Raw genomic sequence first — 25,008 nt, 5'->3', positions numbered from 1 at the left:
GTGCTCTATTTAATGTTACAGGGACTCCTTAAACAGAAGGAAAAACTTGTTCCCTGTGAGGGTGCTGGAGCCCTGGAGCAGACTGCCCAGAGAGACTGTGGAGTCTCCTTGTCTGGAGACTTTCCAAACCCACCTGGATGTGTTTCTGTCTGCCCTGCCCTGGGTGACCCTGTTCTGGCAGGGGGGTTGGGCTGGATGATCTCTGAAGGTCCCTTCCAAGCCCTGAGATTCTGTGACTCTCTGCTTCTATGCTTCTGTGACACGGTGGTAGCCTGGTCCTGTGCCTTCAAGCCTTTCTTCTTGAAGAGTGTCCGGTACTCCTCGATTCCCGTGCCCTGCAGCACAGGCTCCCGAGGGCCTCTGCCAATGAATCTGCAGAGCAGGCATCCTGGATGATGCAAAAGCACGTGATGCAACAGAACGTTGGTGCAGCAGAGGCGCGCTGGACCCGTAACCCGGATGCCGCTGGCTGGAAGCGCCCCGCTGCTCGGTGCGGTATTCATTGCACACGCACAGGGCACCAGGAGCACCGCCCCTCCGTGCAGCACGCAGTGCAGTTGGGCGTAGCGCGGGAGGAAGCGGACAGTCCGGCCGGTTAGCTCAGTCGGTTAGAGCGTGGTGCTAATAACGCCAAGGTCGCGGGTTCGATCCCCGTACGGGCCAGAGCAGACTTCCGTTTTACTGCCAGCCCGATCCGATAACAGCTGATGCATGCAGTTCTTGTTTTGTACCTTCAGGGGGCATTCTCTTACCCTGGCCAATCGTCTAAGACAGAATAACAGGAAGGTTTCAGCGGGCTTCAGAAAGTTTTAACGGGGACAGAGCTCAGCATCTCCAAGATAAAAGCTTTCCCAGTCCCAGTGATTTACAGGCTTGGGGTGAACAGCAGTTTAAAACCCAAACCACACGCACCAGCACATACACCCAAACAGCCCAACCAATGCACACCGAGGCACCCCAAAACACCCCAACCAAAGCATACACACCGACACACCCCAAACAAAACACACACACACCCCAGCACGTTTCCCTAAGCCATTTTTCTTCCATAAACATATTAAATAACAAATTCAGTTATTTCCTTCCTGTTTCTTGCTGCCATATCATTTTGTGACTGGAGCCATTGGGGCTGTTTTAACCGTCAAGTTCCCTCTGTCCTCCTTGCTTCGTCTCGCTCAGCTCCGGTCACCCATCTTGCGGGGACCCGCAGAGCCCTTGCCGGGGCGGCGCAACTCGAGGGAGGCAAGCGAAGGGGAAAAAAGGGTAATAAAGATACTAGCAGAGGATGGTTTCGATCCATCGACCTCTGGGTTATGGGCCCAGCACGCTTCCGCTGCGCCACTCTGCTCCGGTTGGTGGTTTGTCACTGCCTGCTTACAAGCACTCAAGATCATGCGGGACGGTCTCCGTGCAGGCCCTGCCTGAGTTCTCTCAGCCCTGAGGATGGCCCTTTTGGGACAGCTCCTGCCTCCCCCCATGCATTCCCCACCCTTTCTCTGCACATTTTGGTTGCTGTTCGAGGACAGAAGTCACTGCAGGCCGCAGGCCACAGCCAACAGCACCCATCCAAAGGTTGTCAGAAGGCAGCTTTGCACGGGAAGGGCAGCGACCAGTCACAGTCCAATGGGGCACACCACCTGGCACTGACCACTGCCAGCCCTTCCCTGGGCTGGTCCCCAGCAATGTGGGCAGCAGGGGCAGGGAGGGGATTCTGCCCCTCTGCTGTCCTCTGCTCAGACCCCCCTGCAGTGCTAGGGCAGCTCTGGAGCCCTCAGCACAGCACAGACAGGGACCTGGTGGAGCAGGGCCAGAGGCCACAGCAGTAGTGGGAGGACTGGAAGCCCTCTGCTGTGAGGCTAGGCTGGGAGGGTTGGGCTTGGTCAGCCTGAGAAGAGAAGGCTCCAGGGAGACTTTCTGGTGTCCTTTCAGTGCTAGGGACAGATTTTGGGCAGGGCCTGTGGTGACAGGACAAGGGGTGATGGATTTAAACCAAAAGAGGAACATTTACATTAGATAGAATGAAGCCTTTTATTGCAGTGAGAGTGGTGAGACCCCAGCCCAAGTTGCCCAGAGAGGTGGGAGATGCCCCATCCCTGGAACCATTCAGCATCAGATTGTTTGGGACTCTGAGCACCCTGCTCTAGTTGCAGATGTCCCTGCTGGCTGCAGGGAGTTGGATTAGATGACCTTGAAAGATCCTTTCCAGGCTACAGCATTCTGTGCTTCCTATGCTGAAACACTCTAACAGCATCCCAAACGGGATCAAGCTAAACACACAGGATACATCACAGCCACCACCACCGTCAGTCTGCCACACTGGAGGGAAGGTCCCAGCTGCTGCTCAGCTGCAAGCTGAGTGCTTCTCACACCAACTGGCCTCTGGGGAGAGGTTTCTCTTCCCCCCCCCCCCCCCCCCCGTGTCTCTGTATTTTGTTTATTTTTCCCTATAATAAACATTTCTCCTTGGGGCTGATGTGTGCCACCAGCACAGGAATTCTTTGTGCCTGTGAACCTGGCTGGAGACCAGCCCCAGCCCCTGCCCCGCCAGCCCTGCCTGACCCCGAGACATCCCATCCCATCCTGCCCCTCCAGAGCGCCCCTGGCAGCAGCCTCAGGGGATCCTCAGCCCCCAGCATTGCCTAGCAGCCCAGGACCCCGTGGCTGAGGTGGGCCCCAGGGCGCCCCCTCCCGGCCAGACCTCAGCCACTGCACTGCATTCCATCCCCACAGGAGCATCCCCAGGCCTGCAGCACCTGGAGGAAACTCATCCAGGCCTCACTCCTCAGTGAGGCTGCAGGGACACTGGGAGGCCCTGAAGCCAAGGGCACTCCACCGTTCTCACACCATCCACCAGGCAGCCACAACCCAAGCAGCCAGGCTGGGCAGCACAGCACAGAACCCCTGAGGGGAAGGTGCTGCAAAAGCTCCAAAGCAGCACCAGCTCCAGGGGTGCCTCACCTGCTGCAGGTGTTTGGAAGGACCAGGTGTGTTGGGTTTGTGTCTGGTGGGGTTGTGGTAGTGGAGAAAGGATGACTGCTGTGGAGTCCTGTAAGAAACCTGGAGAAGTTCCCCCAGCTCCAAGCCAAACCCACCTCTGGACAAGATCAAGGCCATTAGTACCTCTGCAGTCACTATGCAAGAGGTGAAAACCTGCTGGGCAGGTGTCCAAGGGGAGCACTCTTGTTTGGGAGGGGAGTGGTATGTGAGAAAGAGAACCAGGGACCACTGAGGAGCACCTTGAAGCAGCCAGGTCCCCTCAGCCCTTGGTGAGATGTCAGCCTGAGCCCCTGAAGCCCTTAGACACCAACGGTGGAGCAGAATCCTGCTTGCAGCCCATGGAGGACCCCATGCTGGAGCAGAGGACTGATGCTGAAGGCTGTGACTCTGAGGGAAGCCCCTGCTGAAGTAGCTCACCACTGGGAGGGGCCCATCTCTGGCTGGAGAGCCTGCCCTACAGCAACAGGCTGGGAGAGCTGGGGCTGTTCAGCATGGAGAGGGGAAGGCTCCAGGGAGAACTCAGAGCTGCATTTCAGTGTCTGAAGGTGCTACAGGCAGGCTGGGCAGGGACTGCTCAGGAGGGCTGTGGGGACAGGAGCAGGGGCAGTGGTTTGGAACTGGAGCAGGGCACAGTTAGGTTGGACCCCAGGAGGGAGCTGTGCAGAGTGAGGGAGACACTGGCACAGGCTGCCCAGGGAGGTGCTTGAGGCTCTCTCCCTGCAGCCATTCAAGCTCAGCCTGGTTGTGTCCCTGGGCAGCCTGCTCCAGCTGGAGCTGCCCCTGCTGCATGAAGGGGACTGGACAAGGTGACATTTAGGGGTCCTTTCTATGAACCACATTATCTGTTCCAGTGTTGAAGGCTCCGTATCCGGACACAGTGCTCCAGGTGAGGTCTCACCGGATGACCAACCTCAGCAGTACTCACCTTGTAATCCAGACAGCCAGCCTCTGCCGCTGTAAGTGGCACAACCATGGCCAGAGAGAGTTTAGAAGAGGCAGCCCAGAAGCCTGCCTGCTTGGGAAGGTGCTCAGCCGCGGGCAGCCCACAGGCGGCAGGGCTGAGCCGCACGGCCGCCGGCGGCAGGAGAGCCTCCTGGCTGCAGCGCAGCGAGCGGCGCCTGCCGGGCAGCCGACAGGGAGCAGCAGCCTCTGCGGTAGCTTGGGCAAAGTACAGCAGTCAGGTGGAATATATGTATTTAACAACAATCAAACCCCCAAACTTAGCTGCCTGAAGGGATCCAGCCATGGTAACAACTCAGCCAAAGGCTACTAGAAAAAACAGTAGGTACCCGGACAGAGCTGGTGCACAAGCACACAGCTGTCCAGGCTGCCAGCTGCAGAGTGCTGGAGCCTGGCACTTGGAATGGAGGGGGAAGGAGGCAACACCTGTGTGAGGCGTGAGCAGGTGAATTATCTCCTCAGTCTGGTGGCCGAGCTAAAGGATGAAGTATCTAGGCTCAGGACTCTAAGGGAATGTGAAGGGGAGTTAGATATGTGGGAGCAGGCTTTACAAACACCCCCAGCTGAGGGAGGCTACCCCAGAAACAGGGGGGGATGGGTACAGGTCCCTGTTAGGGGAAGCATGGGGAATCCATCCCAGCCCTCTTCACCTCCTCCATTCCCCTTGCACAATAAGTACGAGGCCCTGCAGGCCGAGGGCAATGTGGATGAGAAGGCAGAAGAGGAACCTTCTAAGGGGATGCCTAAAGCAAATCAGTCCCCACCAACCATCAGGGCTAGTGCCATAAGGAAAAGGAGGAAGGTAATTTTCTTGGAGACTCTCTCCTGAGGGGAACAGAGGGTCCTATATGTTGTCCCAACCCATCCCACAGGGAAGTCTGCTGCCTACCTGGGGCCCCGGTAAGGGACATCACCAGGAGGCGACCAAAGCCTGACTATTACCCATTGCTGGTGATCCAAGCTGGAAGCAATGAGATTGATAAGAAGGGCACCAGGATAATCAAAAAGGAATTCAAGGCCCTCAGACAATTGATTGATGGGGCAGGAGAGCAAGTGGTGTTCTGCTCAGTTCCCTCAGTGGCAGGGGAGTACACTGAGAGGAACAGGGGAACCCACACCATCAACAAATAGCTCAAGAGATGATGCCAGCAGCAGAATTTTGGGTTCTTTGATCAAGGGGCAACTTTTACTACAGCTGACTTGCTGGACCTTGATGGGGTGAATCTATCTAGAAGGGGCAAGAGGGCTCTAGCACTAGAGTTGGCAGGCCTCATTGGGAGGGCTTTAAACTAGGTCTGAAGGGGGTGGGTGGTGAAACCAGTCTCTCTGGAGAGGAGAGAGAGGGACATAAACTAGAGTTAGATGAGACATCAGCAGCCCAGCTGAAGTGCTGGAGAAGAGAAGGCTCAGGGGTGACCTCATTGCCCTCTACAACTACCTGAAAGGTGGTTGTAGCCAGGAAGGGGTTGGTCTCTTCTCCCAGGCAACCAGCACCAGAACAAGGGGACACAGTCTCAAGCTGTGCCAGGGGAGGTTTAGGCTGGAGGTGAGGAGAAAGTTCTTCCCAGAAAGAGTAACTGGCCACTGGGATGTGCTGCCCAGGAAGGTGGTGGAGTCACCATCCCTGGAGGTGTTCAGGAGGGGATTGGATGTGGCACTTGGAGCCATGGTTTAGATGTCAGGAGGTGGTGGGTGACAGGTTGGACTTTATGATCTCTGAGGTCTTTTCCAACCTTATTGATTGTATGACTCTAAGATGAGCCATGACTTCTCTGGAGCAACCTGAGCACTATTCCAGGCTTCCTGTCTCTTTCCTTGTCCCAGGTACCTGCAGCTGACCCCAGCCCTGCCTGCTACCAAAGGTAGCTCTAGAAACAAGAAACAAGAGCTCAGCTCCGTGTGGCACACATCATGTTTGTCAGGCTGCAGCTCACTGCAGAGCAGTCAGCAGGCACAGCTCATGCACACTGTCACTGTCACACCAAAGCACAGCATCCCAAGGCCTCAGCTAGCTGCTGCTGCCTCCCCCACTGCTCTTCCCAGGAGCTGCTGCTTTCTGCAGGCGGCTGGCGCTGGGCTGCCGAGGCATCCTCTGGGCAGATCCTTCCCGGCTGCTCCTCTCTGCCAGAGCCTGGCTCCCACTGGCTCCAGAAGTGCTTTTGTTTCTCCCTGAGGAAACAAAACACACACATGAGTTGTTTGAGACCCAGCCCTGCAGGGCACTCACACAGCACCTAAGCTGCAACCATGCAAAAGGCAGAGCTGTGTTAGGTGTCCCCAGACATGCCCAGCCCAGGAAGCAGATCTGTAAATTCAGCTCAACAGGTGTCAGGGGCCACGAAACCAGGACCAAGTTGCAGTAGCAGCAATACTGTTCATCAGGTTGACTCTCCAAGGTCACCAGCCACTTTGCTCCTGAAAGGCCTGTGTTTGGCACAGGACCACCAGCACTGCATGCAGCACTTCAGCAACATGAAGAGCACCTCATACCCTGAGGCTGGGATGAGTGTCCACCACCTTCTGAAGCCTGGAGCCACACGGCCAGATCAGAAACCCTCATGGCACCCTGTGACTCAATGGGCAGGCTTGAACTGCTATCATTTTGGTGTCTCCAGGAGCTCAGACTCCTACCCAGGACCTACTTACAGCTTTTGTTTGCTGTGTTCAGAAGAGTTCTGCTGCTGCAGGCACAGCACAGCATCTCCAAACACAGCAGAGAGCAGCAGAGGGCAGAAGGCAGAAGCTGGGGGAGGCAAGGGGCCAGCAGAATCCTGAATCTCTGCTGGATTTAGCCAGAGGAGAGGCACAGGCTGAGGTGTGCTGCAGACACATGATAGCAGAGGGGTGGGAGACTGAACTTCTGGCACTGGAATAAACTACTTCAGATGAGAAGCATCACAGAATGGCTTGGGTTGGAACTTTGGCCACAGCAACCCCATGCAGTGCTACAGGCTGGGGGCAGAGTGGCTGAGAGCTGCCAAACAGAGAGGGACCTGGGGGTGCTGAGTGACAGCTGCCTAAACATGAGCCAGCAGTGTGCCCAGGGGGGCAACAAGGCCAAGGGCATCCTGGCCTGCATCAGGAACAGTGTAGCCAGCAGGAGCAGGCAGGTCATTGTGCCCCTGGGCTCTGCACTGGTTAGGCCACACCCTGATTCCTGTGTCCAGTTCTGGGCCCCTCAGCTTAGGAAGGACATTGAGAGACTTGAAGGTGTCCAGAGAAGGGCAACAAGGCTGGGGAGAGGCCTTGAGCCCAGCCCTGTGAGGAGAGGCTGAGGGAGCTGGGGTTGCTTAGCCTGGAGAAGAGAAGGCTCAGGGGAGACCTCATTGCCCTCTACAACTCCCTGAAGGGAGGTTGTAGCCAGGAGGGGGTTGGTCTCTTCTCCCAGGCACCCAGCACCAGAACAAGAGGACACAGTCTCAAGCTGTGCCAGGGGAGGTTTAGGCTGGAGGTGAGGAGAAAGTTCTTCATGGAGAGAGTTGTTAGCCATTGGGATGTGCTGCCCAGGGAGGTGGTGGAGTCCCCATCCCTGGAGGTGTTCAGGAGGGGATTGGATGTGGCCCTTGGTGCCATGGTCTAGCCATGAGGTCTGTGGGGACAGGTTGGACTTGATGATCTTTGAGGTCTCTTCCAACCTTGGTGATACTGTGACACTGTGGAAGGGACCTCAGAGCTCATCTCCTCCAACCCCCTGCCACAGGCAGGAACACCTCTCAACTAGACCTGGCTGCCCAAGGCCTCATCCAGCCTGGCCTTGAACACACCCAGGGATAAAAAACAAAACCCAAAACCCCACGAGGCAAATGGGTCACAGCTTTTAGCCAAGACAGCAAGCTCCAGGAAGCATGACAAAAGTGTAACAGGAAGGAGTTCAAGCAAGCTGCAGTGAGCTGCAGCTGCTGCAGTGAGACTTCAGCAGAGCAACTTCCAAACAGCAGCAGCTCCTCCCCACACACAGGCTGGAAGCCATTCTCCTGCAGCTGTGCCACGGGCAGCACACACCTGAGACAGGTCTGCTTTACTTACCAAACCAAACCATCCCTCCAAGCAGCTGTCTGACAGCAGCACTCAACTCCATACCACAAGGCAGCCCCTTGCAGCACCAAAGGGACAACCTGAAAGCTTCCAAACTACAGCATGTGAGCTTTGTAGCTGTAGAACTGCACACATTGGAGTGGCAGAAGAAGGTCACTGATCCCATCCCCCTCTGGTGCTCCTGAAGTCTGTACTGGGCACACAGCAGTGGTCTGCCAGCAGCCACCACCCTGGGGGCAGCCAAGCAGCCCTGCACTCTGTGGCTGAAGCACTTCAAGCAATGCTACCAATGCAAGTCCATGGAAACAAACTGCAGCATGGCTGCACCTGATCTCACAGCACTGGAGAGGAAGGGGCAGGGACAAGAAGCAACAGAGTTTGCCATGACTCTGCCAACCCAGGACAGAGTCATTGAATCTGCTGGGTTGGAAGGGACCTTCAAGACCATCCAGGTCCAACCCCCTGCCATGGGCAGGGATAATGCCCCTAGTGCAGGCTGCTCAGCAGCTCTGGGAGTGCCCTCCCCTTTCCCACATGCATCTGCCTGGTAGGAGTGCAGGTCCTCAACCTGTGTATGACACACAAACAGCTGGACCATTAAACTCTACTGGCAGGCAGGCCCTAGATCTTCTGACCTAGCTGAAAACAACTTGTGGAGAAAGAATTACAGGCTGGGTGAGGAGTGGCTGAGAGCAGCATACAGGAGAAGGACTTGAGGGGGGTCAGGTGGTGACAGAGTCCCCAGGAGCCAGCACTGGGCCCTGGCAGCCCAGAGCCAGCTGAGTGCTGAGCTGCAGCCAGAGCAGGGAGAGCAGCAGCACAGGGAGGGGATTCTGCCCCTCTGCTCTGCTCAGAGCCCACCTGCAGCACTGCCTCCAGCACAAGAAGGACCTGGAGCTGCTGGAGAGGCTCCAGAGGAGGCCACCAAGGTGAGCAGAGGCTACAGAACCTCCCCTGTAGGGCCAGGCTGGGAGAGTTGGGGCTGTGCAGCCTGGAGAAGAGAAGGCTCCAGGCAGACCTCAGAGCAGCCTCCCAGGAGCTGAAGGAGCTCCAGGGGAGATGGGGAAGGACTTTGGACAAGGGCTGGGAGGGACAGGCTGAGGGACAATGGCTTTGAGCTGGGAGAGGGGAGACTGAGAGTGGAGAGGAGGAAGAAATTGTTGGCAGTAAGGGTGGGGAGACACTGGCACAGGTTGGCCAGGGAGGCTGTGGCTGCCTCCTGCCTGGAGGTGTTTCAGGCCAGGCTGGATGAGGCCCTGAGCAGCCTCTGCCAACCCAACCACTCTGGAACCAAAGGAATTCTTCCTCCTCTCCAGCCTAAGCCTCCCCTGGCACAACTCCAGGCCAGTTCCTCTCCTGCTCTCACCTGAGCCTAGGGAGCAGAGCCCAAGCCCAGCTCTTTGCAGCTTCCTCTCAGGAGCTGCAGAGAGCAATAAGGTCTCCCTCAGCCTCCTCTGCTCCACACCAACCCCCCCCAGCTCCCTCAGCTGCTCCTCCCCAGCCCTCTTCCCCAGCCCCTTCCCCAGCTCTGCTGCCCTTCTCTGGCCCTGCTCCAGCCTCTCAGTGTGCTGCTGGCAGTGAGGAGCCACAACTGCAGCCAGCACTCAAGGTGCAGCCTCAGCAGTGCCCAGCACAGGGCACAGTCCCTGCCCTGCTCCTGCTGCCCACCCCAGTGCTGCTCCAGGCCAGGCTGCTGGTGGCTTGGCCACGGAAGAGTCTCAGCGCGCGGCTGAGGGGAGGCAGCGCAAGGGGCTCGGCCAGGCAACACACCCGACGGGTGGAGAGGCTACTGAGAGATGGCTACTGCTAGAGCAAAGGCTAGTAGAAGAACAGTGGGCACCCAGATCCTGGGCTGCAGCAAGAGAAGTGTGGCCAGCAGGGCAAGGGAGGTGATTCTCCCCCTCTGCTCAGCTCTGGTGAGACCCCACCTGGAGTACTGCCTCCAGTTCTGGAGCCCCTAGGACAAGAGGGATCTGGAGGTGCTGGAAGGTGTCCAGAGAAGGGCCACGAGGATGAGCAGAGGGCTGGAGCACCTCTCCTGTGAGGACAGACTGAAGGAGCTGGGGCTGTTCAGTCTGGAGAAGAGAAGGCTCCCAGGTGACCTCATTGTGGCCTTCCAGGATCTGCAGGGGGCTCCAAGAAGGCTGGGGAGGGACTGCTCAGGATCTCAGGCAGGGATAGGACTAGGGGGGATGGAATGAAGCTGGAGGTGGGGAGATTCAGGCTGGATGTGAGGAGGAAGTTCTTCCCCATGAGAGTGGTGAAGCCCTGGAATGAGTTGTCCAGGGAGGTGGTTGGGGCCCCATCCCTGGAGGTGTTTAAGCCCAGGCTGGCTTAAGCCAAAGCTGGTGAAGCAAAGCAGCCCCAGGAGCCCCTGAAGGCCGGGCAGAGGCTGCATACACCACAAGCAGCACCAGGCTAACACTGCCTCTGAACCTCACCATGCTGCACTGCTGCTTGCCAGGGCTTGTCCCAGCACATCTGAGGACATCAACATCCACAGCAAAGGCAAACTATGGAGAGGGGAAGCCTGGCTGGACACAGGAGGACTGCACTCTGGCTTGGACACTGCCTTGGACCAGGAGATACTCCACTAAAGATGCACAGTGAGCATCTTTTCTTTGACACAGGCACAACTCTACCAAGCTGCCAGGACAGATGGGAACTCCTGCAAACTCCAACCTGCAGCACCTCAAAGTGGTAGGAAGCAACAGGTGAGGGCATAAAAACTCTGCCTTAGGGCTTCTGGCATTTCCTACAGAGCAATGTAATGGTGATGAGCAAACCAGTTCCCATCTGGCCAGTTCAAACCTGAGCCAACCTACTACTAAGAAAAAAAGTAGCTGGTGGCAGCAGCCCAGTGTCAGAAAAAAAGAGCTCCTTTTGCCAGGAAGCCCCACAGGGGCAGGCAGCACACAGCAGAACCAAAGCTCCTTCAAAATGACAGAAACCTTACCAAAGGTCCTCCACAGTTTAAGTGGCCATCACACCTGAAGCACCAACAGGGAAAGAAGAGAGAGCAACACTTTGTTCAAAGTCATTGCTGTTTTGAGATGATTCTTCTCCATGTGGCACCAGGAGAGCTGCTGCTCAGCTCAAGTACCCAGGGGCTGTCCCTCTCTCCTCTTGCTCAGGAAAAGCACTCAGCCAGGTGACCTTTTCTTCCCCTGTGCATATTCAGAGTCACTTCTCAATCACAAGTGAGGCTGCTCCTTTACACCACCAACCTGTCTGCAGGAAATTCTGGATACAAGAATCTCTTGAGAAAGGGGAAGCTGCTCATGGTGAAGTTCATGGAGCCCTGGACACCTTACCCATACCCTTCAACTCCCAGTTTTAGCAAGCTTCCTAAGAGCCCCTGTATGGCCATCCTCAGGGGCTTGGTGAGATGACTCTCACCCTTCACTTACCATGTGGGCATCCACAGAAGCAGCAGCAGGCTCTGCTGGTGCCTCAGACTGGGGCCTAATGCCTCTTACCCCACTTACAGTTGGGCCAAGCAACCTCACCTTTCAGCTTTGCTGTCTACAGGACTTAGCAGCAGACTCAGAGGCACAGCCATGAGAATTCACAGCCCTTACCACCAAGGCAGCCTCAGCAGGGAGACCAGACTCAGAAAGAGAGAACTTACTCACCCCCCACCCAGCTCCACTCACCAACTGTTTCCTGCTGGCCACACTGCCCATATTCCCAGCAGAGTCTTTGCCAACAGCTCCCTTCTAAAGGTTTGCCTCAAAATTCATCATGGGTCAACAGAGACCCACCAGCTACAAGTGTTTGCATCTTGAAACAGAGAGAGGGAGAAGAGGATACAGCAATACAGCTCTGCATGGCCTGACCCATCCCTGGGTTCCTGCTGAGCGCACCCAGAGCTCCTGTGGCATGCTGTGAGCTGAGCTCTCAGCTGAAAGCTTTGCTCTGGACAACCACAAACAGCAGCCACAAAAGCTGGCAGGCTTGGCCACTGCCCCTTTCTCCTGCACAAGGAGAATGAGAGCCTTCTCACAGGGACTCCCAGCTCAGCCACACGCTTCTCCTGGTCACCCCTTCCAAACCTGTCCTAACCCACAGAGGGCTGTGAGCTACCAGCTGAGATTCACTTCAGGATGTTCAGGGAGGAAATAAAAGTTTTATTAGAAGCAGTTAGGAATAAAACTATAAATGTGTGGCAGAGTTTCAGGGCTACATTTGTAGCTGCCCATCGACATCAGAGCAGTAGCAGAGGATAACTGCACTCTAAAGCAGTTGCTATCGCAGCTGACAGCCTCCCGTCTCACCTTCCCACCCAGCCCCCCGCTGGCAGAGCGGCACAGCGGGGCAGAGCAGCTCCTTTTCGGGGGACTTTCTCACGTACTCGGAACTTTACCTTTCTTTCAGTCAGGCCAAGCGAAGCAGCACCTTGTGACACTGTGCGCCCAGAGTTCAGCGTTAGAGGCTCGCAGGGCAGCGCCGGGAGGCTGCAGAACCCAGCGCGGGTGCCTGCAGCAGAGCCTCCCCCAGCACCGCAGCGCTCCGCACAGCCGCCCCTGCGCTGCACGGAATGAACGGGACCGCAGGGCGCGGGCAGCGGCCCGAGCCGGAGGCGGCGGGGCTGGGGCTGCCTCCCCTCGGGACCCCGCGCAAGCCCCCGCCGAGCCCGGCCCCGCGGCTCACACCGAGCGGGCGCCCCGGGGCCCTGCCGAGCCCGCCCTCGGGCCCAGCCGTCCGGTCCGCGGCCCCCTTCCCGCGGCGGGGCGGGCGGCGCGGCCGGCGGGCGGCGCGGGGAGGCCGCGGGGCAGCAGGGAGGCGGCGGCGGCGCCCCGGGACAGCGGCGAGCGGGCAACGAGCCGCGACGGCCGCAGGGCGGAGACAGAGGGGAGCGGGGCGGGGGCCCGGCCGTCCTCGGGGGTCTCTGCGCGGAGGAGAGACGGAGGTTAGAGCGCGTCACCGCCGCGGAGCCCCCGCCCGCCACCCGCCCTCGCCCGCTGCCTACCTCGGGTGTCGGCGGGCAGCGGCGCCGGGGCGGCGGGTCCGGCTTCGGGCGCGGGCGGCAGCCGCTGCCCGGCGCACATGGACTTGAGCACCTGGAAAACGGCGAGCGGCGCCACGTTCATGCGCAGCAGGTCCAGCAGCACCCTGCGGGGACACCCGTCAGCGGCGGGACCGGCGGCATCGGGACCACCTGCGACGGTACCCGGGACCGCCCCCGCCGCTCACCGGAACACCTCCGGGTCCAGCCCGCTGCCCGCCGCCTGCGCCAGCTCGAACAGCTCCGCCTCCTCCGCGCTCAGCAGCTGCTTTCGCCGCAGCCGCGCCTCCACCATCACTGCCGCCATCCCCGCCGCCGCCTCCGACATGGCCGCGCCGCGCCCCGCCCCGCGGTGCCTCACCGCCAGCCTTCCGCCGGCACCACAGGCGCCGCGCCCCGCCGGGCCCCGCTCCTCCCCTCCGCGCCCGCCAGGTGGCAGCCGCGGTCCAGCCGCAGCCGGGGCGGGCTCGGGGGCACGACCGGGCCGCCGGCCTCCCCTCGCCGCCTGCCGCGGCTCTTCCGCTGCCCAGGGCAGACCGCGGGTGCGCGGCCGGCAAGCTGCGTCCGTGTGAGAGCCTCCTCCGGAGCCGGTGGCTTGTGCGCAGGGTGTGTGCGCAGCTGGCTGGCAGGAGCCTCTGGCTGCCCTCCCTCCCCTGCCGGGTCAGCTCTCCATGCTCCTGCCCCACAGCGGCCCGGTCCTTCCAACGGGAGCCGGGGGCTGCCGTGGCCTCCCCCCCTCCGGGGCTTCTCTCCTTTGACTCTGTGCCCTGGGGCATCCTGCTCACCAGGCCGGCACGGCCTGGCCGTGAGGGGCGGCCGCTGGCTGGCGAAGGCTCAGGCCACTGGCTGGGTGGCCACACTGCGCTGTGGTCAACGACTCGGTGTCTAAATGGAGAGCAGTGAGAAGTGTCCCTCAGGGTCAGTGCTGGCAGCAGTGCTGTTAGCATGGGAGCGGTGCCATGGGCAGTGGGGCTGCTGCACCCCCAGCAAGCCTGGGGCAGACACCAAGCTGTGCAGCCTGGCTGAGGCACCGCAGGGAAGGATCCATCCAGAGGCGCTTGGACAGGCTGCAGAGCTGGGCACAAGCCAGCCCCATGAAGTTCAACAAGACCAAGGGCAGGGCCCTGCAGCTGGGTTTGAGCAATCCTGAGGATAAATCCAGGCTGGACCAGGAGAGGCCTTGGGGGGGTCAGGTGGTGACCAAGTCCCCAGGAGCCAGCACTGGGCCCTGGCAGCCCAGAGCCAGCTGAGAGCTGAGCTGCAGCCAGAGCAGGGAGAGCAGCAGCACAGGGAGGGGATTCTGCCCCTCTCCTCTGCTCTGCTCTGCTCTGCTCAGAGCCCACCTGCAGCACTGCCTCCAGCTCTGGGACATGAGGATCATCAGAGGATGCAGAACCTCCCCTGTGGGGCCAGGCTGGGAGAGTTGGCGCTGTGCAGCCTGGAGAAGAGAAGAGTCCAAGGAGACCTCAGAGAAGCTTTCCAGTAGCTGAAGGGCTCCAGGAGAGCTGGGAAGGGCTGGGAGGAACAGGGTGAGGGCCAATGGCTTTGAGCTGGGAGAGGGGAGACTGAGAGTGGAGAGGAGGAAGAAATTGTTGTGAGTGAGGGTGGGGAGACACTGGCACAGGTTGCCCAGGGAGGCTGTGGCTGCCTCCTGCCTGGTGGTGTTGAGGGCCAGGCTGGATGAGGCCTGGAGCAAGCCAGGCTGGTGGGAGGTGTCCCTGCCCATGGCAGGGGGTTGCAGTAGATGATCTTTAAGGACCCTTCCAAGCTAAGCCATTCTATGTTGGTTTTAATCTCCTTTCCCTGGGCAGGGGTAAGGAAGCGAGCTAGGGAGAGTCCATGGGAGCAGTGCAGCAGGTTTGGGTGGGCAGCAGCTGTGTGTGCCAGCTGCCTCATGGAGCTACACAAAGTGCCCAGGTGCCCATCTTTTCTGGGCTGCTGTGTCCCTAGTGCTCTTCAGCTCCCCAGCCAGCACAGAGCATCTGGTGTTGTGTGGAGAAGGAAATTGGACATTTGGGCTGAGTCGCAGCGTGGAGAGCAGGGGCGGAGGTGAGATTGAAACAGCTCCATCTAAATGGAAATGAGCAGTGGCTGTGCCCCTGGCCAGGGCTCCCCGCAGTGCTGCACAGCCCAGCACACAGAGAGACAGCACTCAGCACACACCGACAGACAGGACACGGACAGACAGCACTCAGCACACACCGACAGACAGGACATGGACAGACAGCACTCGGCACACACCGACAGCACACAGACAGACAGCACTCGGCACACACAGACAGGACATGGACAGACAGCACTCGGCACACACCGGCAGCACACAGACAGACAGCACTCGGCACACACAGACAGGACATGGACAGACAGCACTCGGCACACACAGACAGGACATGGACAGACAGCACTCGGCACACACCGACAGCACACAGACAGACAGCACTCGGCACACACTGACAGGACACGGACAGACAGCACTCGGCACACACAGACAGGACATGGACAGACAGCACTCGGCACACACAGACAGCACACAGACAGACAGCACTTGGCACACACTGACAGGACACGGACAGACAGCACTCGGCACACACAGACAGGACATGGACAGACAGCACTCGGCACACACAGACAGCACACAGACAGACAGCACTCGGCACACACCGACAGACAGGACACGGACAGACAGCACTCGGCACACACCGACAGCACACAGACAGACAGCACTCGGCACACACCGACAGACAGGACACGGACAGACAGCACTCAGCACACACAGACAGACAGGACACGGACAGACAGCACTCAGCACACACCGACAGACAGGACACAGACAGCACTCGGCACACACAGACAGGACATGGACAGACAGCACTCGGCACACACAGACAGGACATGGACAGACAGCACTCAGCACACACAGACAGGACACGGACAGACAGCACTCGGCACACACAGACAGCACACAGACGGACAGCACTCGGCACACACAGACAGACAGGACACGGACAGACAGCACTCGGCACACACAGACAGACAGGACACGGACAGACAGCACTCGGCACACACAGACAGGACATGGACAGACAGCACTCGGCACACACCGACAGCACACAGACAGACAGCACTCGGCACACACTGACAGGACACGGACAGACAGCACTCGGCACACACAGACAGGACATGGACAGACAGCACTCGGCACACACAGACAGCACACAGACAGACAGCACTCGGCACACACCGACAGACAGGACACGGACAGACAGCACTCGGCACACACCGACAGCACACAGACAGACAGCACTCGGCACACACCGACAGACAGGACACGGACAGACAGCACTCAGCACACACAGACAGACAGGACACGGACAGACAGCACTCAGCACACACCGACAGACAGGACACAGACAGACAGCACTCGGCACACACAGACAGGACATGGACAGACAGCACTCGGCACACACAGACAGGACATGGACAGACAGCACTCAGCACACACAGACAGGACACGGACAGACAGCACTCAGCACACACAGACAGCACACAGACAGACAGCACTCGGCACACACTGACAGGACATGGACAGTCAGCACTCGGCACACACAGACAGCACACAGACAGACAGCACTCGGCACACACAGACAGGACATGGACAGTCAGCACTCGGCACACACAGCACACAGACAGACAGCACTCGGCACACACAGACAGGACACGGACAGACAGCACTCGGCACACACAGACAGGACATGGACAGACAGCACTCGGCACACACAGACAGCACAAGGACAGACAGCACTCGGCACACACAGACAGACAGGACATGGACAGACAGCACTCGGCACACACCGACAGCACACAGACAGACAGCACTCGGCACACACAGACAGCACAAGGACAGACAGCACTCGGCACACACCGGCAGACAGGACACAGACAGACAGCACTCGGCACACACAGACAGACAGCACACAGACAGACAGCACTCGGCACACACCGGCAGACAGGACACAGACAGACAGCACTCGGCACACACAGCACACGGACAGACAGCACTCAGCACACACAGACAGACAGGACACGGACAGACAGCACTCGGCACACACTGACAGACAGGACACGGACAGACAGTGCACGGACAGACAGCACTCGGCACACACAGACAGACAGGACACGGACAGACAGCACTCGGCACACACAGCACACGGACAGACAGCACTCGGCACACACAGACAGGACATGGACAGACAGCACTCGGCACACACAGACAGGACACGGACAGACAGCACTCGGCACACACAGACAGGACACGGACAGACAGCACTCGGCACACACAGACAGACAGGACACGGACAGACAGCACTCGGCACACACAGACAGACAGGACACGGACAGACAGCACTCGGCACACACAGACAGGACACGGACAGACAGCACTCAGCACACACCGACAGACGGCACACAGACAGACAGCACTCGGCACACACTGACAGACAGGACACGGACAGACAGCACTCGGCACACACAGCACACGGACAGACAGCACTCAGCACACACTGACAGACAGGACACGGACAGACAGCACTCGGCACACACAGCACACGGACAGACAGCACTCGGCACACACAGCACACGGACAGACAGCACTCGGCACACACAGACAGACAGGACACGGACAGAAAGCACTCGGCACACACCGACAGACAGGACACGGACAGACAGCACTCAGCACACACAGACAGACAGGACACGGACAGAAAGCACTCGGCACACACAGACAGACAGGACACGGACAGACAGCACTCGGCACACACCGACAGCACACAGACAGACAGCACTCGGCACACACTGACAGACAGGACACGGACAGACAGCACTCGGCACACACTGACAGACAGGACACGGACAGACAGTGCACGGACAGACAGCACTCGGCACACACTGACAGACAGCACACAGCACGCACAGACAGCGCACGGACAGACAGCACACATGGACAGAGCACAGGACAGACAGACAGTGCACATGGTGACAGTGCACGTGGACAGAAAGTGCACATGGACAGACAGAGCACACAGCACACATGGACAGACAGCACACACGGACAGACAGCGGACATGGACAGAGCACAGGACAGACAGTGCACATGGAGACAGCGCACATGGACAGAAAGTGCACATGGACAGACAGAGCACACGGGCAGACAGTGCACATGGATGGACAGACAACACATGGACAGACAGACCACACGGTCAGACAGCACATGGATGGACAGACAGCACAGGGACAGACAGCACACATGGACAGACAGCACACGGACAAACAGAGCACATGGGCAGACAGCACATGGACAGACACACAGCACAGGGACAGACAGAGCACATGGACAGACAGAGCACACAGCTCAGAGCATGCGGACAGACAGCACTCGCGGACAGACAGCACTCATGGACAGACAGCGCATATGGACAGACGGACAGCGCACACGGACAGACAGACAGCACACAAACAGCTCAGAGCACGCGGGCAGACAGCACTCGTGGACAGACAGACAGCACTCATGGGCAGACGGCACACGCGGCCAGCGCAGCCGCGCCGCCGGGGAGACAGCAGCGCGGGGCGTGGCTCGGTGCAGGGCTGTCCCCCCAGCGCCCCCAGAAGAGATCCTGACCCTGCCTCAAGCGCCGTGCTCCCATCCACACCCCCAGCCAAGTTATCTCCTGCCGGGGGCGACCCCGCGCCGCGCCCGGGCAGGCACTGCGGCTGCCACGATGGCAGCGAGAGGAGCGGGCATCAAAGACCTTGCTGCTGATGGGCATCAAAGAAGGACCTTGCTGCTGGTGATCCTGAACGAACGGCACGGCAGGGACGATCACCGTGGTGCTGACAGTGACAGCAGCTGCTGCCAGCCCGCATCACCCGCGCCCGGAGCCACAAAGCCTGACATGGCCATCAAGGAGGGGCGTCCGGAGGGCCCCTCGGCTGAGCGCGGCGGCGTGGGGGCTGCAAGGCAGAGGGCACCGGGCAGCGCCCCTGGGCTTGCTGTCTGCCTGCTCTGGTGTACGATGGGCTCTGCCTGTGGCACTGGCTGGAGGTCAAACGCAAGGGCAAGAGCCCTCCCTACGTGCATGATGCAATCTCCAACCCTTCCTGGGTCCCACCTGGAGCACTTCCCCCAGCCCATGGCACCTGGGAGCTCAGCTACAAGTCATAGCAGAAAAGGGCAAGATGAGTTTTAGCTCAGCCTCTCTCTCTGGAGAAAAACAAAACAGAAAGAGGCATTGAGCCAGCAAGCATCTTCCTCACAACAAACAGAAGTCTCAGCTCATACCTCCTCTGACCCAGCCAGCTCCACCTGGCAGTTGTCCCTGCACACTGGTCACCATCATCACAAACAGGGCTGGAAACCTTCCCAGGGCAAGAGATGCCTCTGCTGTGCTTCCTTCAAGGCGTAGGCCTTGGCTCTGGGTTGTGCCTTCATCACCTTTCTGGGTGCAGGCCTGGATGGGCATCATCTGCAACTTCAAGTGACAACACTCTGCCCTGGACTGCGTGGTCCCTTCAGCCCTCCAACGCATTTCTGAGGTTCTGCTATTCCAGTTTTCCCCTCTTGCTCTCCCAAGCCAGCAGTCAGTAGATGCAGCTATGGGGATCTCATAAACATTCCCTGAGAAGCCCTCAGCTGCTGGAGCTGCAGCGTGGCTGGCACCTGGCACTGGGGCTGAACTGACACTTGGCAGCACACTGGCTCTTGCCGTCCACCAGAGGCACCCTCCTTTACCTCCAGCAGGACTTTACAACTTGTCACCACAAAGCCCATGGATTCCAGAGCAGGACATGAGCCAGGACAGCCCAGGATGGTGGTGCCAGGATGGATCTGAGCCCTTGTAAGACATGGTTACAAGAGGGTCTTGTCTTACAAGTGCAGATGGGGCAGTGGGAGCTCAGCCAGCCTGCCTGTGCAGAAGGAAAAGGGAATGAGGTGCACCAGGGAGCCCAGTTGGAGCTGGGGGTTGCTCCAACATCAGGATGTGATGCTTGTGCCTTGCACACAGGCATAAAGCACCTCCAAGGTGCTATGAGACAGCAGCTAATGCAGGTGCAGTAAATTAGGCTGTGAGGACATGGAGGATTCACCATGCTGCAGGCTGGGAGGTGCAAGAGCCTTCTCCATGAAGCAGGACCTGCTGTGCAGGGCCAGGGGCTCCCCCAGAGCAGCTGTGCTGCTGCCTGCAGAGTGCTGCATGCTGGGCACACACAGCCAGCTTGCCCCTGGCTGCCACACGGCTCCAAGCTGTGCACAGCCACTTCATGGAGACAAAGGCAGCAGGCAGAGGTGTCTCCCAGAAATGAAGAGAAAGACCTGTGGCTGTGCAGGCCATGAAGCTGAGCCAGCTGTGAAGGACAGAGGCTGCCTCAGGCACAGCCATCAGATGAGGACATGCTCTGAGTGCATGAGATGAGGGTCAACAAGGAAGTGCTGTGCAAGATGGGGAAGGAAAGGAGCAAGGTCACCTCACTGAGAAGGAAGGACTAGATTTAGGGTAGCTTGGATGTGGCTCAAGAAGCAAACAAATGCAGCTCGTGGTGGAGAGTAGCTCTGGGGAAAAGGACCTGGGGGCCAGAAGGATGCTCAGAAGCCAGCAATGTGCCCTTGTGGCCAAGGCCAAGGGGTGGGGTGGATTAGAGGGATTGTGGTTAGCAGGTCCAGAGAGGTTCTCCGGCCCCTCTGCTCTGCCCTGCTGAGGCCACAGCTGGGATATTGTGTCCAGTTCTGGGCCCCTCAGCTCAAGAAGGACCTCAGGGAACTGCTGGAGAGAGTCCAGCCCAGAGGCACAGAGCTGCTGCAGGCAGTGGAACATCTCCTGTGAGGCCAGGCTGAGGGAGCTGGGGCTGGGAGCTGGGAGCAGAGCAGCCTGAGGGCTGCCCTCACTGCTGGGGCTAAAGATGTGCAGGGCTGGAGCCAGGCTCTGCTCAGGGATGGCCAAGGACAGCACAGGGGGCCCTGGGGGCAAGCTGGAGCAGAGGAACAGAAGGGAAATCTTTGTGAGTGTGAAGGTGCTGAGGCCTGGAGCAGGCTGCCCAGAGAGGTTGTGGAGTCTCCTCTGGAGAGCTTCCAGCCCCCCCTGGCTGTGCTCCTGGTGTGCCCTGCCCTGGGTGCCCCTGCTCTGGCAGGGGGCTGGGCTGGATGATCTCTGGAGCTCCCTTCCAGCCCCTGGCACTCTGTGATTTGGGATGTGCCTTCCACATCCAGAGAAGGGAAAAGAGGGATCAAACACATCCAGGCTTTCATGCTTTCTGAGGTCTTCTTCTGAAGGAAACTCAGCCTCAAGAGAGGAAGGCAAAGACAAACAGACAGCTGCATGGTCTCAGTGCAGTGATTCGCCTGACAATTAGAGCAGATGATGCAGCACATTTTGATTGAAGGGAGGAGTTTGATCTGCACCCAGTCTAAACCAGTTTCCAATGCTGGGAGTCATGGGTATGGATAGAGCAGAGGAGGAACCAGCTAAGCAAGCAAACGAGGGTGCCTCTGAGCAAAGAGATGCTTCAGTGATGTTCCTCCACCCTCGTCCTGGGATCACCCCACCAGGGTAGCAAGCAGTGCAGGGCCAGGAGTGTGGAGTCCTCATGCCTGGAATGTTTGCAGGAGAGACACAACCACGCCACTGGGCAGGCACTGGGAAGCTCTTACCTGCCCAAACATGTGGCCTCCATAGAACCATGAATGGTTTGGTTTGCAAGGGACCTTGAAAGGTCCAACCTCTGCAGCCAGCAGGGACATCTGCAGCTAGAGCAGGTGGCTCAGAGCCACATCTAACCTGCTACAAACGCTGGCAGCCAAGCCACCCTCCTGCAGATGGCTGTGGCTGCAGAGAGAACACAGGGCACAGTGTGTGCAGGGTCCTGTGTGCAGCAGTGCTGCAGAACTGTGGCACCCCTCTGGGATGGCTTTGAAACTAATCCCTAGGCTTGGTCTTCAGGGAACATCTCCAGGCCAGAGGGGCAGGAAGGGGGCATGGATGATGCACCATACCCTACACACATCTGAGGGCTTTGTCCAGTGCCACAAGGATCAGCTCCTGGAGAGAGTCACAAAGTGCTGAGGCAGAGCAGTGGTGCTGTGGGTGCTGAGGCAGAGCGGAGGTGCTGGGGTGGGTGCTGGGGGTGCTGAGGCAGAGCAGAGGTGCTGGGGTGGGTGCTGGGGGTGCTGAGGCAGAGCAGAGGTGCTGGGGTGGGTGCTGTGGGTGCTGAGGCAGAGCAGAGGTGCTGAGGTGCTGGGGTGGGTGCTGTGGGTGCTGAGGCAGAGCAGAGGTGCTGGGGTGGGTGCTGGGGGTGCTGAGGCAGAGCAGAGGTGCTGGGGTGGGTGCTGTGGGTGCTGAGGCAGAGCGGAGGTGCTGGGGTGGGTGCTGGGGGTGCTGAGGCAGAGCAGAGGTGCTGGGGTGGGTGCTGGGGATGCTGAGGCAGAGCAGAGGTGCTGGGGTGGGTGCTGTGGGTGCTGAGGCAGAGCAGAGGTGCTGGGGTGGGTGCTGTGGGTGCTGAGGCAGAGCAGAGGTGCTGGGGTGGGTGCTGGGGGTGCTGAGGCAGAGCAGAGGTGCTGGGGTGGGTGCTGGGGGTGCTGAGGCAGAGCAGAGGTGCTGGGGTGGGTGCTGTGGGTGCTGAGGCAGAGCAGAGGTGCTGGGGTGGGTGCTGTGGGTGCTGAGGCAGAGCGGAGGTGCTGGGGTGGGTGCTGTGGGTGCTGAGGCAGAGCGGAGGTGCTGGGGTGGGTGCTGTGGGTGCTGAGGCAGAGCAGAGGTGCTGGGAGGGGTGCTGTGGGTGCTGAGGCAGAGCGGAGGTGCTGGGGTGGGTGCTGTGGGTGCTGAGGCAGAGCAGAGGTGCTGGGGTGGGTGCTGTGGGTGCTGAGGCAGAGCGGAGGTGCTGGGGTGGGTGCTGTGGGTGCTGAGGCAGAGCAGAGGTGCTGGGGTGGGTGCTGGGGTGCTGTAGCTGCTGTTGGGCGCTCACTGGAGCTTCATTTCCAGCAGCTGGCAGAGCCCAGGGGCTGTGGCAGTGCCAGCACACAGCAGCTCCCAAGAACAGCAAGCTCAGATTCTGCCCTCAAAGAGCCTTCACCCCTCTGGGCTGCCTTCCATTCAGCTTGAGTACTGCCTTCAGGTCTGAGCACCACGGGATAAGGACATTGAGGTGCTGGAGGGTGTCCAGAGAAGAGCACCAAGGCTGGTGAGAGGTTGGGAGGGCATCACACAAGGAGCAGCTGAGGCAGCTGGGGGTGCTTAGTCTGGAGCAGAGGAGGCTGAGGGAGACCTCATGGCTCTCTACAGCTCCCCGAGGCTGCAGTGAGGTGGAGGTGGTCTCTCCTCCCTAGTAGCTCACAATAGGAGAAGAAAGAGGCTCAGGTTGTGCCAGGGGAGGGTTAGGTTGGAGATGAGGAAAAGATTTTTGCCAGAGTGGTCAGGGATTGGCACAGGCTGCCCAGGGAGGTGGTGGGGTGCCCATCCCTGGAGGCATGCAAGAAGCTCTAGTGTGGCTCTTCAGGACATGGTTTAGTGACCACGGCAGCTGGCACTCGATGATCTTGGAGGGCTTTTCCAACCTCAGTGATTCCATGGTTCTGGCCAGTGAAGCCCTGTGCAGGAGTAATGCTGGCCCCAAACTGGCACAGCCCCAGCAGTGTGGTGCAGGGCTCGGGCACCACGGAGGAGCTCTCCCAGCAGCGCTAATCCTATTGCACAACAAACTGCCTGAGGCAGCGGCCGCGGCGTGCTGAGGCAGCGCCGAGATTAGGGAGGGTTTAGCGAGGGGCTGGAGATCAGGCAGTGAATGGCAGAGCTGTTCCCCTTGCTGGGAGGAGGGAGCACGGGGGCAGCCGTGAGGACACGGAGGGGGACTGCTGGGACAAGGGGATTGGGAACTGCTGCAGACAAAGAGGGCTCTCGTCAGCATTCATGCTCCCAGGGGGCTTAACCTCAAAGCCACACTGGGTTGCTCAGGCCTTTGTCCATCCCATGTTAATCCACATCCTCATGAATGAGAATCCTTTCACCCCTCTAACCCTGTGGCATGGCTGCAACCACCCACCCCGTTCTCAAACCACCCTCCCTTCAGTTATGGGATGGAGAAGGTGGCACTGAAATACCCTTGCAAGGGAGACACATCTCAGATCTTCTGAGGAGCTCCTGCCCAGCTCCCCTCACAGAGAGGATGCAGTGCACCAGCCAGCCAGAGTCATAAACTTGCTGTGTGTATCAGACCCTCTAGGTCCAAACAGGACCCAGGACCTGCTTGGATCTGCCCCAGGTCCATCCCTGACCCAGCATCAAGCTGTAGGCTGGCCCTTTGCTGTGATTCTGCATCCTGCACTCTCCTCCTACCATTGTTCTTGCTGGACTTCCTCCACCACGAGGGCCCAAGGCAGCTGGAGGCTGCACTGGACTGGAGGCATTGTCCCCAAACTGCAGTGAATTCACAGCCCTCTGTCCCCAGTGTCCAGTGTCTCATGGTAATGCTGTGGAGAGAGGGACAAAACCAACTGAGCTGGGCTTGGAAAGCTTCTCTCCTAAAAATCCCTTCTTGACTCTGGTCAATGCCAGTCAGTGTTCAAGGATCACCTTCTCTGTGCCCAGGAGCACAGTTCACCCACAAAGAGGAAAGCAGGAAAGAATGCTGGGAGGCCTGCCTGGAGCTCCTGGACACCCTGGCACACAAAAAGAAACTCTACAGGGAGTGGAAGAGAGGAGAGCTGGAATGGGGAAGGTAAGGAAGCTGCCTGAGCAGCAGGAGAACTGGTTAGAAAAGCTAAAGCTCAGCTAGAATTAAATCTAGCCAGGGAGAGCCAGGGGAGGAGTAAACATTTCTGTAGGTACAGTCGTGGTAAAAAGAAGCCTGGGGAAGGTGTGGAGCCCTCAGAAAGGAAACTGATGAGCTGGTGACAAGTGACATGGAGAAGGCTGAGGCTCTCAATGAGTTCTTTACCTCAGCCTTCACTGGCAAGGGCTCCAGCCACACTC

The 25,008-nt window shown here is 59.0% G+C and overlaps 1 protein-coding gene and 2 non-coding genes across 3 annotated transcripts; 1 reads left to right on the top strand and 2 right to left on the bottom strand.

Annotated features, from left to right (window-relative positions):
* The first annotated feature begins 589 nt into the window (after positions 1–589).
* Positions 590–663, top strand: TRNAI-AAU (transfer RNA isoleucine (anticodon AAU)). Its single transcript has one exon. It is a non-coding gene; the product is annotated as a tRNA-Ile (tRNA).
* A 613-nt stretch (positions 664–1,276) lies between these two features.
* TRNAM-CAU (transfer RNA methionine (anticodon CAU)) lies at positions 1,277–1,348 on the bottom strand. The gene has a single exon. It is a non-coding gene; the product is annotated as a tRNA-Met (tRNA).
* A 4,516-nt stretch (positions 1,349–5,864) lies between these two features.
* LOC128898034 (mitotic-spindle organizing protein 2B-like) lies at positions 5,865–13,359 on the bottom strand. Its single transcript, XM_054169156.1, has 3 exons — positions 13,189–13,359; positions 12,965–13,107; positions 5,865–6,126 (listed from the first exon to the last, which is right to left on the bottom strand). Exons 1-3 carry the CDS (start codon positions 13,326–13,328, stop codon positions 5,966–5,968), a joined length of 444 nt encoding a protein of 147 aa, XP_054025131.1. The 5' UTR covers positions 13,329–13,359; the 3' UTR covers positions 5,865–5,965.
* Positions 13,360–25,008: the final 11,649 nt, after the last annotated feature.

This window comes from Dryobates pubescens, chromosome 17 (assembly GCF_014839835.1).
Source record: "Dryobates pubescens isolate bDryPub1 chromosome 17, bDryPub1.pri, whole genome shotgun sequence".
Taxonomy (NCBI): Eukaryota; Metazoa; Chordata; class Aves; order Piciformes; family Picidae; genus Dryobates; species Dryobates pubescens.
Note: the sequence above shows the minus strand (reverse complement) of the source record. Positions and strands in the feature narration are given on the sequence as shown.

Coding starts and splice junctions, on each gene's coding strand:
- LOC128898034 (XM_054169156.1), bottom strand. CDS start 13,328: ATGTCGGAGGCGGCGGCGGGGATGGCGGCAGTGATGGTGGAGGCGCGG. Junction 13,108..13,188: donor CTGGACCCGGAGGTGTTCCG/GTGAGCGGCGGG, acceptor GTGTCCCCGCAG/GGTGCTGCTGGACCTGCTGC. Junction 6,127..12,964: donor GCTGCCCGCCGACACCCGAG/GTAGGCAGCGGG, acceptor TTGTTTCCTCAG/GGAGAAACAAAAGCACTTCT.